Source organism: Ranitomeya variabilis, chromosome 2, assembly GCF_051348905.1.
Source record: "Ranitomeya variabilis isolate aRanVar5 chromosome 2, aRanVar5.hap1, whole genome shotgun sequence".
NCBI classification, from domain to species: Eukaryota; Metazoa; Chordata; class Amphibia; order Anura; family Dendrobatidae; genus Ranitomeya; species Ranitomeya variabilis.
This window is the reverse complement of record NC_135233.1, coordinates 877,852,385-877,870,326: the sequence shown is the minus strand read 5'-3', so window position 1 is coordinate 877,870,326 and position 17,942 is coordinate 877,852,385. Positions and strand designations below refer to the sequence as shown.

General features: G+C 44.9%; 1 protein-coding gene across 1 annotated transcript in view; it reads left to right on the top strand.

Moving 5' to 3' along the window:
• Window positions 1-17,942, top strand: part of LOC143808073 (putative cation-transporting ATPase 13A4) — a 370,353-nt gene that overhangs the window by 126,334 nt on the left and 226,077 nt on the right. The window contains exon 3 of the mRNA XM_077290330.1: window positions 11,036-11,164. Coding sequence (XP_077146445.1) covers window positions 11,036-11,164 — 129 coding nt within the window. The remainder of the gene's footprint in view (window positions 1-11,035; window positions 11,165-17,942) is intronic.

The window sequence follows — 17,942 nt, the reverse complement described above, 5'->3', positions numbered from 1 at the left end:
GGAGCGGCAGACACCGTTAGTAGGCCCCAACGACACATTAACAACAACTACTGAATGAGAGCCTGAAGATTGAAGCTCAGCTTTGTGCAGTGGAGGACAACACCAGGGAGCGGCAGACACCGTTAGTAGGCCCCAACCAAAATAGTAGGCCAACTGCACTGTTATATTAACAACAACTACTGAATGAGAGCCTGAAGATTGAAGCTCAGCTTTGTGCAGTGGAGGACAACACCAGGGAGCAGCAGACACCATTAGTAGGCCCCAACCAAAATAGTAGGCCAACTGTACTGTTATATTAACAACAGGTACTTAATGAGAGCCTGAAGATTGAAGCTCAGGCAAGTAAACATGGAGAACACCTTGTCGCGGCAGACACCGTTAGTAGGCCCCAACGACACATATTAACAACAACTACAGAATGAGAGCCTGAAGATTGAAGCTCAGCTTTGTGCAGTGGAGGACAACACCAGGGAGCGGAAGACACCGTTAGTAGGCCCCAACCAAAATAGTAGGCCAACTGCCCTGTTATATTAACAACAACTACTGAATGAGAGCCTGAAGATTGAAGCTCAGCTTTGTGCAGTGGAGGACAACACCAGGGAGCGGCAGACACCGTTAGTAGGCCCCAACCAAAATTGTAGGCCAACTGCACTGTTATATTAACAACAACTACTTAATGAGAGCCTGAAGATTGAAGCTCAGCTTTGTGCAGTGGAGGACAACACCAGGGAGCGGCAGACACCGTTAGTAGGCCCCAACCAAAATAGTAGGCCAACTGCACTGTTATATTAACAACAACTACTTAATGAAAGCCTGAAGATTGAAGCTCAGGCAAGTAAACCTGGAGAACACCTTGTAGCGGCAGACACCGTTAGTAGGCCCCAACCACACATATTAACAACAACTACTTAATGAGAGCCTGAAAATTGAATCTCAGGCAAGTAAATCTGGAGTTACCTTGGAGCGGCAGACACCGTTAGTAGGCCCCTACCACACATATTAACAACAACTATTGAATGGGAGCCTGAAAATTGAAGCTCAAGAAAACCAAACAGGAGAAAATCCAGGAGCGGCAGACACCATTAGTAGGTCCCAACTAGACAAGTAGGCCAAATGCAGTTTAATATCTGATAATATAGGCTGAAAGCCTGAAGACTTAAGCTCAGCTTTGTACAGTGGAGAACAACTGTAATGGGAAACAGACACAATCAGTAGGTCTAAATAAGTAATTAGGCAAAATGCAGTTCAAAATTGGTAAGTGGAGTACACTTGCAGCATAGCGTGGTTCAGCGGAGGAGGGCATGTGTAATTAGTGGCTCTGACACACGAAGTAGGCCTAAAATAAAAAGGAAGGCTATATTCAGTTCAAAATTGGTAAAAGGAGTACACAAGTGGCATAGCTGGGTTCTGTGGTGAGGACAACTGTTATGAGAGGCATACACAGTTACTAGGCACAAATAAGTAAGTAGGATAAATGCAGTTCAAAATTGGTAACAGGAGTACACAGGCGGCATAGCTTTGTTCAGTGGAGGACAACTGTAAGGAGTGGACTGGCCGAGACAGACACAGGTAGTAGGCCTGCAATAGAAAGTAGGCTCTATGCAGTTTAAAGTAGGCTACAGGGGTACACAGGCAGCACTGTTGTGGTCAGCGGAGGACGATTTCAAGGAGGGACCGCAGACAGACTTCCTAGGCCTAAAATAATAAAGCAGGCTCGATGCGGTTTAAATTAGGCTACAGGGATACACAGGCAGCATTGCTGTGGTCATCGGAGGACGATTGCAAGGAGGGACCGCAGACAGACTTCCTAGGCCTAAAATAATAAAGCAGGCTCGATGCGGTTTAAATTAGGCTACAGGGGTACACAGGCAGCATTGCTGTGGTCATCGGAGGACGATTGCAAGGAGGGACCGCAGACAGACTTCCTAGGCCTAAAATAATAAAGCAGGCTCAATGCGGTTTAAATTAGGCTACAGGGGTACACAGGCAGCATTGCTGTGGTCATCGGAGGACGATTGCAAGGAGGGACCGCAGACAGACTTCCTAGACCTAAAATAATAAAGCAGGCTCGATGCGGTTTAAATTAGGCTACAGGGGTACACAGGCAGCATTGCTGTGGTCATCGGAGGACGATTGCAAGGAGGGACCGCAAACAGACTTCCTAGGCCTAAAATAATAAAGCAGGCTCGATGCGGTTTAAATTAGGCTACAGGGGTACACAGGTAGCATTGGTGTGGTCAGCGGAGGACAATTGGAAGGAGGGACCGCAGACAGACATAGTAGGCCTAAAAAACAAAATAGGCTCTATGCAGCTTCCATTATGTGGCAGGGGTACACAGGCAGCATTGGTGTGGTCAGCGGAGGACAATTGGAAGGAGGGACCGCAGACAGACTTAGTAGGCCTAAAATAACAAAATAGGCTCTATGCAGCTTCCATTATGTGGCAAGGGTACACAGGAAGCATTGGTGTGGTCAGCGGAGGACAATTGGAAGGAGGGACAGCAGACAGACTTAGTAGGCCTAAAATAACAAAATAGGCTCTATGCAGCTTCCATTATGTGGCAGGGGTACACAGGCAGCATTGGTGTGGTCAGCAGAGGACAATTGGAAGGAGGGACCGCAGACAGACCTAGTAGGCCTAAAATAACAAAATAGGCTCTATGCAGCTTCCATTATGTGGCAGGGGTACACAGGCAGCATTGGTGTGGTCAGCGTAGAACAAATGGAAGGAGGGACCGCAGACAGACTTAGTAGGCCTAAAATAACAAAATAGGCTCTATGCAGCTTCCATTATGTGGCAGGGGTACACAGGCAGCATTGGTGTGGTCAGCGGAGGACAATTGGAAGGAGGGACCGCAGACAGACTTAGTAGGCCTAAAATAACAAAATAGGCTCTATGCAGCTTCCATTATGTGACAGGGGTACACAGGCAGCATTGGTGTGGTCAGTGGAGGACAATTGGAAGGAGGGACCGCAGACAGTAAGTACTCCCAAAAACTAAATAGATATTAATGTCTCGCAAAAAAGACAAAACAAACAAAAAAAAAGGGTGGCATATTTAGGTACAGGGGTGGGCTCCTATGCTGACTTTCAGACATTGTAATTTGGTGCAAAGTATTTACTGGTGTAAATGTAGGACAGGGCCCCTGGCTATTTTAACTAGCATCATACATGTCAACAAATTGTTATTGTCAGTGCCAGGCATTGAAGGATTTCAGCGCATAGACTAAACAGTGGTGGAGCAGTGAGAGATAATTTTGCAAGTGGTAGAGCACTGTTTGAGCTGGGGGGGACACTCTCTTGTGGACGGCGGTACAGGCCCAGGGCCCCTCATGTTACAACGGTGTGTCTGACGTTGGGTGCGCGCCACCACCGCCAGAGACACTTCATTGTACTATGAGGGACCCAGTGGCAGTGCCGTCGACCAAAAGTGGGCACACCCACCTCTTCAGACAAACGGCACTCTGACGGGTGCTTGCGCCAAGTGGCGAGACCACGGCCCCGTGGGGGGAGTTAGGCCATTTAGGGAGGTGTAAACATGTCGTATGCTGTACAAACAGCAGCTGCAAATTAAGAGATTGGAACAGTCAGTAACACTAGTCCCAAAGCAAGACCTTTCTTCAGGAAAGCTAGGTGTCAGCCAGGAAAGGTGGGGCAAAATAATTAGAAATCCATGAGTGGTTCATTTTAATGAAGGTTAGATCATCAACATTTTGGGTAGCCAGACGAGTCCTTCTGTCGGTCAGTATTGAACCAGCAGCACTGAATACTCTTTCTGATAGCACACTAGCTGCTGGGCAAGCAAGCTCCTGCAATGCATATTTGGCCAATTCAGGCCAGGTGTCTATTTTGGATGCCCAGTAATCAAAGGGGAATGACGGTTGAGGGAGAACATCGATAATGGAGGAAAAATAGTTAGTAACCATACTGGACAAATGTTGTGTCCTGTCACTTTGAATTGATGCTGCAGTACCTGTCGTGTCTGCGGTCTTTGCGAAATCACTCCACAACCTGGTCAGAAAACCCCTCTGTCCAACGCCACTTCTGATTTGTGCACCTCTAACACCTCTGCCCTGTTGCCCCCTGCAGCTCGTGTGAGAACCATCACCGGCGCTGTGTGCTGGGAATGCCTGAATCAAATGGTCTACAAGAGTTGCTTGTTTGGTTGCCAATATTTGTTCAAGGTTCTCATGTGGCATGATATTTTGCAATTTGCCTTTATAGCGAGGATCAAGGAGGCAGGCCAACCAGTAATCGTCATCGGTCATCATTTTTATAATGCATGGGTCCCTTCTGAGGATACGCAAGGCATAATCCGCCATGTGGGCCAATGTTCCAGTTGTCAAATCAGTGCATGTGCTGGGTTGAGGAGCACTTTCGGGCAAATCAACGTCACTTGTCTCCCTCAAAAACCCTGAACCCGGCCTTGCAACGCCAGCAGTTTCTATTGCCCCCTGAGAAGCTTCCTCATCCAAAAAATACTCATCCCCATCATCCTCCTCATCCTCCTCCTCTTCGCCCGCATCCTCGTCCTGTAGACTTCCCTGACCAGACAATGGCTGACTGTCATCAAGGCTTCCCTCGTCCTCGGCTGCAGATGCCTGCTCCTTTATGTGCGTCAAACTTTGCATCAGCAGATGCATTAGGGGGATGCTCATGCTTATTATGGTGTTGTCTGCACTAACCAGCCATGTGAATTCCTCAAAACACTGAAGGACTTGACACAGGTCTTGTAGCTTCGACCACTGCACACCTGATAACTCCATGTCTGCCATCCAACTGCCTACCCGTTTATGTGTATCCTCCCACAAATACATAACGGCATGCCTCTGTCCGCACAGTCTCTGAAGCATGTGCAGTGTGGAGTTCCACCTTGTTGCAACGTCGATGATTAGGCGATGCTGGGGAAGTTTCAAAGACCGCTAATGGTTCTGCATACGGCTGGAGTGTACGGGCGAAAGGTGGATGTGAGAGCAAAGTCTGCGCACTTTCAGCAGCAGGTCGGGTAACCCCGGATAACTTTTCAGGAAGCACTGCACCACCAGGTTTAAGGTGTGAGCCAGGCAAGGAATGTGTTTCAGTTGTGAAAGGGCTATGGCAGCCATAAAATTCCTTCCGTTATCACTCACTACCTTGCCTGCCTCAAGATGTACAGTGCCCAGCCATGACCGAGTTTCTTGCTGCAAGAACTCGGACAGAACTTCCGCGGTGTGTCTGTTGTCGCCCAAACACTTCATTGCCAATACAGCCTGCTGACGCTTTCCACTAGCTGTTCCATAATTGGACACCTCGTGTGCAACAGTGGCAGCTGCGGATGGAGTGGTCATGCGACTGCGGTCTGTGGACGAGCTATCACTTCTGCTGGAGGATGAGAAGGAGGAGGGGGGACGAACGCCTACAGCCAACTGTTTCCTAGACCGTGGGCTAGCCAGAACTGTCCCAATATTACTGTCCCCTGTGGACCCTGCATCCACCACATTAACCCAGTGTGCCATGATGGAGACGTAACGCCCCTGGCCATGCCTACTGGTCCATGCATCTGTTGTCAGGTGCACCTTTCTACTCACAGATTGCCTGAGTGCATGGACAATGCGGTCTTTTACATGCTGGTGGAGGGCTGGGATGGCTTTTCTCGAAAAGAAGTGTCGACTGGGTAGCTCGTAGCGTGGTACAGCATAGTCCATCAGGGCTTTGAAAGCTTTGCTTTCAACTAACCGGTAGGGCATCATCTCTAACGAGATTAGTCTAGCAATGTGGGCGTTCAAACCCTGTGTACGCGGATGCGAGGATGAGTACTTCCTTTTCCTAACGAGAGTCTCATGTAGGGTGAGCTGGACTGGAGAGCTGCATAGGGTGGAACTAGCGGGGGTGCCGGTGGACATGGCAGACTGAGAGAGGGTTGGTGATGGTATTCTTGCTGTTGCCCTACATACAGTGTTTCCTACCACGAACCTGGTGATTCCCTGACTGCTTTGGCCTTGCGACGAAACCGCCACATTTACTGCAGGTGGTGTGGTAAATGGTGGGCTTACAGTGAGGGAAGGGATGTAGCGTTGCTAACTAGCTTCATTGTGAGAGGGTGCTACAACGTTAAGGGACGTTTGGTAGTTAGTCCAGGCTTGCAAGTGCATGGTGGTTAAATGTCTACGCATGCAACTTGTATTTAGATTTTTAACATTCTGACCTCTGCTGAAGGTCCTTGAGCATTTCTTACAGATGACTTTGCACTGATCATTTGGATCTTGGTTAAAAAAAATGCCAGACTGCACTCTTGCTACTATCGGATACCTTTTCAGGCATTGCACACTGAGCTACTTTAACCGGATGGCCACGCTGTCCTACAACTGGTTTTGGTTTTACCACACGTTTTTGGCCAGATACGGGCCTGCCAGATGGAACCTGTTGCGATGTTGATGCCTGCTGCGGCTCCTCCTCCTCTGCTTCAGAGCTACTGCCGCCTGCACCCTGTTCCCCCAATGGCTGCCAATCGGGGTCAACAACTGGGTCATCTATGACCTCCTCTTCTATGTCCTGTGCACCTTCCTCTGGGTCACCGTGTAAGCCAGTGCTATAGCATTCGTGACGGGGCTCCATAGTCTCATCAGGGTCAGATTCTGGATCAGTACACTGCGAGGGCAATGTTCTGATCTGAGTCAAAGGAACAGCATAATAATCTGGCTGTAGCTGTGCATCTGTGCACTCTATGTCTGATTCATCTTGTAATGGGCATGGCCTGTTAACAATTTCCCTTTCTAACCCAGGAACGGTATGTGTAAAGAGCTCCATGGAGTAACCTGTTGTGTCGCTTGACGCATCCTTCTCTGTTGTTCTGGGTGAAGAACACAAGGAAGCGACTTGTCCCTGACCGGGAACATCCACTGACGACACGCTGATTTTACATTTTGTACTTTCCGAGGAGGAGGCGAAAGAGCTAGAGGCAGAGTCAGCAAGGAAAGCCAAAACTTGTTCCTGCTGCTCCGGCTTTAAAAGCTGTTTTCTTACTCCCAGAAAAGGGAGCGTTCGAAGCCTTGTGTAGCCAGACGGTGACGCTGGCTCAACAACTCGAGACTTAGGGTCTATATTGCTTTTCCCACGACCACCTGATGCTCCACGACCACCACCACTACCATCATTACCAGCTGGCAATGACCGCCCATGGCCACGACCTCTTCCACCAGACTTCCTCATTCTTGGAAAAATGTAACCAAACTAACAACCGTTATGTGGTCCTGTACAACCAGGCGAAAGGTGTACGTAAACTTGTTGTGAATTTAAATCTCCCTTTTTTATGTGTGGGAGAATGCAGGAAAAAATCAGGCCCACTGTATTACACTACACAGTTTGATTGGCAGAAAGTGGCTGGCAGATATGCCACTAACAGGACTGACGCACGCAGATGCACACACTGGCAATAGAAATCTCCCTCTTTATGTGTGGGAGAATGCAGGGAAAATCAGGCCCACTGTACTACACTACACAGTTTGATTGGCAGAAAGAGGCTGGCAGATATGCCACTAACAGGAGTGACGCAGATGCACACACTGGTAATATAAATCTCCCTCTTTATGTGTGGGAGAATGCAGGAAAAAATCAGGCCCAGTATATCACAGTATAGTTTCTGTGGCACAAAATGACTGACAGATACCACAGACAGCACTGGCACAGATGCACAGATTTGGCAAGATTATTCTCCTTTTATTTTTATTTTTTTTTTGATATGGGAGACAAGTGATTTAATCAGGCCCACTATATCACAGCATAGTTTCTGTGGCACAAAATGAATGACAGATACCACACACAGCACTGGCATAGATGCGCAGATTTGGCAAGATTATTCTCCCTTTATTTTAATTTTTTTTTTGTGATATGGGAGACAAGTGATTTCTGTGGCACAAAATGACTGACAGATACCACAGACAGCACTGGCACAGATGCACTGATTGGCAATATAAATCTCCCTTCTTAGGTGTGGGGCAGTGCAGAAAAATACAGGCCCACTGTTTTACACTACACAGTTTCAGGGGCTGAAAGTGGCTGGAAGATATTAAAAAAAAAAAAAGGGACTGTACTACAATTACTATCTCCCTACAATAATCTCTGAAAAGTATGGCAGGCAGCAATAAAAAGGACTGCTGCACACAAAAAATGAGGACAAACAAACAAGATAGCTGTGCAGAAAGGAAGGAGCAACAGGATTTTTGCTTTTAAAAAAGCAGTTGGTTTGCACAGCAGCGTACACACAGCAACGCAGCTATCAGGGAGCCTTATAAGCTACAGAGCTGTTGCACAGAAATCTTGCCTCCACTGTCCCTGCAAACAAAAGGCGGTGTTGGACAGTGGAAATTGCTACAGCACAAGTGGTTTGGGGGTTAATTTACCCTGCCTAACGCTATCCCTGCTTCTGACGAAGCGGCAGCAACCTCTCCCTATGATCAGATCAGCAGCAGTAAGATGGCGGTCGGCGGAAACGCCCCTTTATAGCCCCTGTGACGCCGCAGAAAGCAAGCCAATCACTGGCATGCCCTTCTCTAAGATGGTGGGGACCAGGACCTATGTCATCACGCTGCCCACACTCTGCGTCCACCTTCATTGGCTGAGAAAAGGCTCTGAAAGCATCATATGAAACGCGACTTTGGCGCGAAGATCGTGTACCACATGGCCGATCCCACGCTGGGATCGGGTCGGGTTTCATGAAACCCGACTTTGCCAAAAGTCGGCGACTTATGAAAATGACCGATCCGTTTCGCTCAAACCTACTCACATGTTTTCTACAAATTAATTTTATTTTTGGGTAGATCTTAGGTATTTTAAGAGGATTCTGCTTTGGATACCCCACTGCTGCTTACACTTTCTGTCTTTTGCTTATACCGATTTACAAGCTTTCCTCTGACATACTCCAATGTAAGTTCATAATCTAGGTGACTATCTAGTGCAGTTACAGGTGTGTCATAGCTTTCTGGTAAACTGCTTAGTAGTAGTGCAGCAACATGGGTATAATTTAGATCTTCCCCAATGCCCCTCAGGCGCTCCTCAATTTTTATTCTATTTTTTATGTAATCCTGCATATCTTGGCCCTTATTTAGCTTAAAGGGCCACTGTCACCCCCTCCAGCCATTATAAACTAAAAGAGCCACCTTGTGCAGCAGTAATGCTGCAGTCTAACAAGGTGGCTCTTTTAGTTTTTGATTCCGTTATTCCCTCAATAAAGCGTTTTAAAATTTGCCCTAACTACCTGTCTGTAGACCTGGAGGCGGTCCGAAGCCTCCTCTGTGAATCTCCCAACGGCCGTCACTCTTCTCTTCTGGGGATGTGGTCGCCGCCCCCTTCGCGCTGTTTCTTCTTAAATCCGGCACCTGCGCTGTGCGTGCCTGCCTGTGACAGGTGCAGTCTTCATTGTCCGTCATAGGTCAGATGCAGGGTGCCTGACTGCTCCTGTGCGGGCAGTGCGGCCACCCTGTTGCTGAATCCCCGCCCCGCACTGTGTTATTCATTATGCACAGTGCGGGGCTGGGGTTCCTGGGCATGCGCACTGTGCTGTTCAGACGCTCCCCCAGCTCAGACGCTCCCCCAGCTCCCCCGCCTTCCAGCGTTGTTATTTGCGGCTGCTTCATTCCAAAAGCAGGCAAGGAAACATGTATATTACGGCAACGCTGGAAGGCGGGGGACCGGGGGAGCGTCTGAACAGCGCAGTGCGCATGCCCAGGAACCCCAGCCCCGCACTGTGCATAATGAATAACACAGTGCGGGGCGGGGATTCAGCAACAGGGTGGCCGCACTGCCCGCACAGGCGCAGTCAGGCACCCTGCATCTGTCCTATGACGGACAATGAAGACTGCGCCTGTCACAGGCAGGCACGCACAGCGCAGGCACCGGATTTAAGAAGAAACAGCGCGAAGGGGGCGGCGACCACATCCCCAGAAGAGAAGAGTGACGGCCGTTGGGAGATTCACAGAGGAGGCTTCGGACCGCCTCCAGGTCTACAGACAGGTAGTTAGGGCAAATTTTAAAACGCTTTATTGAGGGAATAACGGAATCAAAAACTAAAAGAGCCACCTTGTTAGACTGCAGCATTACTGCTGCACAAGGTAGCTCTTTTAGTTTATAACGGCTGGAGGGGGTGACAGTGGCCCTTTAAACTGATACACCTTTCTCATGAAATTGAGCTTATTGCTGAGATTTATCCTTTTATGCACCTTCTGCAGCTCTTCCAAACATTTCTTTTGCAGTTTCACATTTACCTACTTGCACATATGATCATCATCTATAATGAGGGAGATAGTGTTTTGTGCTTTTTGATCCTTCTCTTATCAGTCTTCTGGTAGTGAGTCAGGTCTTGATTACTGTGCATATTTCCATATACCTTCTCTCATCATTATTAACATCTTTTTCCTTGAATTTCCAGGATTGGTAGTTCTAATTAGTCAGATTTGGCACTGTGAACTTCACAGAGCTGCTGCTGGAGGCCATCTTTGCTTCTTCTTCTTAGTATACTGTCTTTGGGTCTTTGGTCCCTGATCTCTGTGCCCATAACCTGTTGGCAGTTGATAAGGCTCTGTACTGTCCAGTTGTTCAACAGTGAATATTGGTTTACTCGGGAACAAAGATAACACAACTTACAACCCCTATTTCTGTTAGCTTGCAAAGTGAAAGTAAAATGTGTTACAGCTATACACACAGTGAAAAGGAACTTCCTGGTTCTTTTTTTAACAGTGCATTAATGGCAACATAACACTATTCCTGGAGACCGAAACTAATGCACCATTAGACAGTAATAAATAGTAGTTGATGCAATATACATTATATTAAGAATTATTCCAACATTTAGAGAGTAGAATTTTTATAGAATTGAGGCTACATTGCTTAAAAATGTAAAACTTTAGTTACTCTTTAATGCTTATTGAATGCATTATTACTTACAAAACTTCACCCTGAATTTCTCTTCCTGCAAATTATTCTTGATGCATCTTTTGTAGGTCGCCATAAGTAAAATTACATTGTCTTAAGTATTACTCATGCCATTATTTTTTCATGTTAGGATGAGTTCAAACGATACTCCAGAAAAAAAGTTGAGTGGACCAATGTGTATGAGCTGACATCAAGTGAATTCTTACATGGGGATGACAACTGTATTATGAACAAATCAATCATAAAGCCAGAAATGAAGGTAAATGCATACAATGACTAGCAGTTTATTTTGTTCATGATAAGATAAACTCTTTGAGGACTGTGCTTTTAATTTTAGTACTTAATTAGGTCCTCCTTATTGGAAAGTGGAAGGCAGGTTTGGAAAAAAAATGATAATATTGTTATGGACAAATATATCCCTTATGACAAAGCAATATGAGGTAATTAATCAAAGTGATTGCACCACAAAAATGTCATAGCAAAGCAGCAAAATTCCTGCACAACTCCAGGTTGCTCAAAATTTTGTGATCTTTGCCGCTTTCACACCACTAAGGATTAGGTCAACTTAAATGGACAGAGTTAGGGAGGAGCTGTAATGGGACAAGGTGTGGCTACGCCCAACCGGTCAATTCATTAAATCTGCCAGCATTTTCTATACCAGAAATGCTACTCCAGTCACTGATTGGATTAGCATTTCTGCCATAGCACATGGCACTGCACAACCAATTAGTAAAGGCACTGAATTCCTTTAGTTTCGGACACATCTTAATGAATTTAACACAGTATGCTCTATCAGGACTGGTGTAGCACAAGCTTTCGCTATGTCAATCTTATTGAATCAGCCTCTATAGGTCTAAAAAACATTATTCCCTCATTTCAGCAATTTTTGACCACATTAGATAAAATTAGGTGTCAGAATCCATAGATTCCTCTCTGCAAAGATTGCATTCAAATGTAGTGCAAATTTTCTGCAAGGTTAAGCACTTATTAGTAGATAGTTGCTAACTACTTGCTTGTTCTGCCATGTGCCAATATCTCCTGGCTCAGAGAGGTCACATGACGGCTCTTGGCACTGACTCTCCCACTATCTGTGACATCATGTCAACAGAGCAGTTCCTTCTTTTCCACTCTGCTTTTGATCAATGTGGTGGGACAAGTCTAATATTGACATTGATGCCCAGCAAAGGCGCTGAAAATCACTTGCAGGCATCTAGATAAACAGCGAGGAGCCAGGTGTCAATCAACATGATGTCAGCAGTGATGCCCCATAGACAGAACAGCAAAGTAGAAAAGAAGGAACTGCTGTGTTGACTCATGACACAAGTTGACAAGTCTCAGGAAGTGAGAAAATTGCCATGAGGAGCAGTCACATTGATCTCTATGACCACATCAAGCCTGGAGAGATAGCCGCATAAGGAAAAAAAGGCTTGGATAACCCTTTAACTTATTTTTTTGTATAACACCTTGTATTACACTGAAACAAATAAATGTGCTATATTAGCTCATTATCTATTGTGATTTATTTTCAATGCACATGAATAGATCTGGAGTCTAGCCTCTTTGGAAGCCAATAAAGAAAAATATAATGCCAAATGGCGAATGTATGACACAATTTACTTTTATTTGAGACAATTTGAAAAGTTTTTATACAGAGGACACATCCTCAGTTTTTCCACAAGCATGGTCACTGAAGCTGTATACTCTGCATATGGACTTTTAATATGTCTTGAAAATAAACTGTTTTGTGAGTTTGTCATTTGGAGCTGGAGTTTTCATTATTTCTTAACTTTACATCTCAGTCATCACAGCTATTTGTTTCCTCCTCATAGTGGTGAAATTAAAAAAGCAAGCAGAATTACAGGAACTTTACAGGCTTAATGAAATTAAATAAATTACTACTGAACCCTGAGTCACCGGGTAGGTTTCCATTGTTACAGCAGTAGCTATAAAAGGTGTGTTCTAATCCCATCCACGTTTATCTATATTGGCGTAACCACTTGCCACGTGAGACTTATACTAGTGTAAGTGCATTTGCCAACTTGGCAGACTGGAGTTTGAATTCGCTTGAATTTAAATGCTTCCTTAATCTAAAATGTATGGGCAGATCTCAAACTTGGCAGACAGTAGTCATTGTGTCCTGGGATAATACCTCAGTGTTAGATTCTCAGAAGAGACCATAAACCAAACAATACACAGTTTTTTTTAGAATTCTGTAAATTCTAAATGAAAAAGACTTCAGTTCCTTGGATGCTATACAGTACCACATTTATTGACTGGCCAAGAATGCTAAGCGGCCGCCAGACACCTTTTATCTCCAAGTCTCTACCATGCTAGATGGTTATGACTGAGTTAGTCTTATATTATTCATAGTTTATCCTGAGATAACCTTAGTCACCTCACCAGTACACACCCTGAGTTGCAGGGGGAACATTGCAGTAGTGCTGCAGTTTAAGTGTGTGTGCAGAAAGAATTTTTTTTTAGTTATCTCCAAAAAACATATGAAAAATCGCTCAAAAAATACTTTAAATAATCTGTGCTTTCATTTTTTAAGTACAGTATTTGGTGAGGTTTTTTTTTACCTCAGTATTTGTCAAAGTCAAAACTAGGAGTGGAACAGTCAGAGGAAAAGAATAATAGAAACATGTCACCACTTCTGCATTTGACACCCACTCCTGGTTTTTGCTTACACATACTGAGGTAAAATACTGACAAAATACTCAATGTGCTCATGGTCTTGTTATAAAGTCACATTGTATTCATATGTTTCTTGTTTTGAGCTTTTTTTTATTTGATATTTTGAAAAACTGGGGAAAAAGGAAAGTGCATGTTACTTTTTTTAATCAGCTTCTGATGGAATCCGCTTCAAACTAGGCTGAAAAAAATGCTTCAGAACCAATAATTCTAAGGCCGGCGTCACACTTGGCGTAAGACAATACGCCACGTATTATACGTCCGTACTACGGCCGTAATACGGAGAAATGTTCCCAAAATATTGATCCGTAGGCAGGGTGTGTCAGCGTATTTTGCGCATGGCATCCTCCGTATGTAATCCGTATGGCATCCGTACTGCGAGATTTTCGCGCAGGCTTGCAAAACCGACATCTAATGAATTTATGTGCTCAAATGTTCATTAAAACATATATACAGTATATATATATATATATATATGTCATTGAGACACATATATATATATTCTGTATTTAGATTTCATTCAGCGCGATATCTGTGAAAAGTCGGTAATTCAATTGCCGGCTTTTCATTTCTCCTTCACAAACCCGACAGGATATCACACATGGTTTACATACAGTAAACCATCTCATATCCCCATTTTTTTTGCATATTCCATACTACTAATGTTAGTAGTGTGTATGTGCAAAATTTCAGTGCTGTAGCTGCTAAAATAAAGGGTTAAATGGCGGAAAAAATTGGCGTGGGCTCCCGCGCAATTTTCTCCGCCAGAATGGTAAAGCCAGTGACTGAGGGCACATATTAATAGCCAGGAGAGGGTCCATGGTTATTGCCCCCCCCTGGCTACAAACATCTGCCCCCAGCCACCCCAGAAAAGGCACATCTGGAAGATGCGCCTATTCTGGCACTTGGCCACTCTCTTCCCACTCCCTGTAGCGGTGGGATATGGGGTAATGAAGGGTTAATGCCACCTTGCTATTGTAAGGTGACATTAAGCCAGATTAATAATGGAGAGGCGTCAATTATGACACCTATCCATTATTAATCCAATTGTATGAAAGGGTTAAAAAACACACACACACATGATTTAAAAGTATTTTAATGAAATAAACACAGCGGTTGTTTTAATAATTTATTGCTCTCTCAATCCATCAGCAACACCCTCGCTTGGAAAAATAATAAACACACAAGATACATACCTTCTGATGTCCTATCACGTCCAACGAGGTAATCCATCTGAAGGGGTTAACTAATATTACAGGCACGAGCTGCGATAAACCACTCGCTCGTGCCTGTAATCCCCGGGTGCTGAAAGGAAAGCAGTGATCTATACTTACATTGAGTCGCGGTGATGCGCCCCTGCTGGATGTCCTCATGAACTGCAGCCTGGGAACTTTTTCCCACGCTCCAGGTCATATGAGGACATCCACCAGGGGGCGCATCACCGCGACTGAAGGAAATGTAGGTCAATGACCTACATTTCATTCATTCGCCGGGGATTACAGGCACGGAGCACAGCTGCATTAGCAGGGCTCCTGCCTGTAAAATATTTTAACCCCTTTAGATGGATTACCTTGTGGGACGTGACGGTTCAGCTGAGGGTATGTATCTTGTGCGTTTATTATTTTGCCAAGCGAGGGCCTGGAAATGGATTGAGAGAGCAATAAATTATTATTAAAACAACCGCTGTGTTTATTTCATTAAAATACTTTTAAATGATGTGTGTGTGTTTTTTAACCCTTTCATACAATTGGATTAATAATGGATAGGTGTCATAATTGACGCCTCTCCATTATTAATCTGGCTTAATGTCACCTTACAATAGCAAGGTGGCATTAACCCTTCATTACCCCATATCCCACCACTACAGGGAGTGGGAAGAGAGTGGCCAAGTGCCAGAATTGGCGCATCTTCCAGATGTGCCTTTTCTGGGGTGGCTGGGGGCAGATGTTTTTAGTCACGGGGGGGCCAATAACCATGGACCCTCTCCTGGCTATTAATATCTGCCCTCAGTCACTGGCTTTACCATTCTGGCGGAGAAAATTGCGCGGGAGCCCACGCCAATTTTTTCCGCCATTTAACCCTTTATTTTAGCAGCTACAGCGCTGAAATTTTGCACATACACACTACTAACATTAATAGTGTGGAATATGCAAAAAAAATGGGGATATGAGATGGTTTACTGTATGTAAACCATGTCTCATATCCTGTCGGGTTTGTGCAGGAGAAATGAAAAGCCGGCAATTGAATTACCGACTTTTCACTAACACCACTGTGTATTTTCTCGCCCCCATAGACTTTCATTGGCGATTTTTTTTTGCACAATACGCTGACAAACGCAGCATGCTGCAATTTTGTACGGCCGTAGAAAGCCGTATATTACGGATCCGTAATATACGGCTGATAGGAGCAGCCCCATTGAGAATAATTGTGCCGTATGTAATGCGAGTTTTACGGACGTAGTTTCTGCGCTCTTACGTCCGTAAAACACGCATGTGTGACCCCGGCCTAAGGGTAGGTGCACACATTATCTTTTTGATGTGTGTGAACCTACCTAGCTTTTCAGGAGGAATTGCTCTGGCATCTTTGTCCTGAAGCGTCATTTTTTGCATCTTTTTTGTTGTTTTCTCTGAGCTTTTTCAAACATTTTTTTCTACTTTATTGTATAAACTAATGAGCAGCTTTAAGATAAAAAGTCGCCTGAAGAATGGTCGGGTCATTTCTTTTAACTGCATTGAATCTTTGGAACCCTGAAGCAATGAAAAGAAGCTAAAAAAAATTAAAATATGCACAGCAAGACATTTTTAAATATCAATGTATATGTTCATTCTTTTCAGCCTTAATTTAGCATTTCTCTGATGACTTTTGGAGAAGACCCGCCTGAAAAATACGTTGTGTGCATACCACCCTAAAACACTTAAAAATTATTCAAATCTGCTTCAGGAAATAAAATATGCACCAAAGAAGGAACAATCACTGAAGCAGTTACCAAAAATATAAAAATGTTTCAGAAAAAATCTATGTGCTTATACCCTTAATCACTCCTACATGCCACACACTAGACCACAGACTGCACCTGAGTCAACGGTGTGATGCAGCAGCAAAAAGGCAAACACACATCTGGGATGTATTAAGAGAAGCATATAGTCTGGATCACATTAAGTAGTTATCCCCCTCTACTCCTCCTTGATCAGACCTCATCTGAAATACTTTTTTTTAAAAAGACATTGAAAAACTGGCGAAAGTTCAGAGAAGAGCTACCAGGATGGTGAGCCGACTCAAACTAAGTCCTACAAAGAACGATTATAGGATCTGGGAAAGTTTAGCTTGCAAAAAAAAAGACTAAGAGTAGACTTAATAGCTGTCTACAAATATTCGAAGGGATGTCACAGTGTTGAGGGATCATCCTTATTTTCATTTGCACATAGAACCAAGAGAAGCAATGTGTAATGCCCATAGGTGGTTTAAGTGGTTCATCGACTCACACATGGCCGGGCCTGCCTAGGAAGGGGCATAGCGAAGGGGCATAGCTAAGCGGCTACTTGGTGTTCACTGAAGATTCTGAAGGTGGAGATAGGCTGGACTGCAGATAGCCAGCAGGTAGCAGGTTCAGGCACTGGCTGTACAATGACCAGGGGAGAAGGTACAGGCACTGGCTGCACACAGAACAGAAGAGTAGGTTTAGGAACTGGTTGCACACAGACCACGGGTTTGGGTTCAGGACACTGACCACACTGGGAGCAGGTATTTGGATTCAGGACACTGGCCACAAACAGACCACAAATCACTAGTAGGAGAAACTACACACTAATGAATATTGTTGCTTTGCTTTGCGCAATCTTGTAGGTGAACCCTGTTACTAAATGCCATCCAGTAATTCTCTGAGGAATTTTACTATGTTCGTGCCCTGCCTCTTTAAGAACGGGGGAGGCCACACTAGGTGTGCTGCCAGGAACTGAGGTATGCATAAGCAGGAGGCATACCAGAAAAGGAGGACCATGTCATGGGGTCGGAGCAGTGAGTATGCCAGCGTCCCTGCATGGAGGGGGAAGGGGAACCATGCAAGGGTGCTGGCAATGGCATTATACAATGTATTGAAACTGAAATGGAGATGATACAGATTAGATATTAGAAAAACTTTTTGACAGTGAGGGTGAGGGTGATCAATGAGTGGAACAAGCTGCCACAAGAGGTGGTGAGTTCTCCTTCAACGGAAGTCTTCAACCAGAGTCTGCACAGACATCTGTCTGAGATGGTTTGCGAGTCCTGCATTGTGCAGGGGGTTGGACACAATTAACCTGGAGGTCTTTTCCAACTCTAACATTCTATGATTCTACTCCACTTGTTTC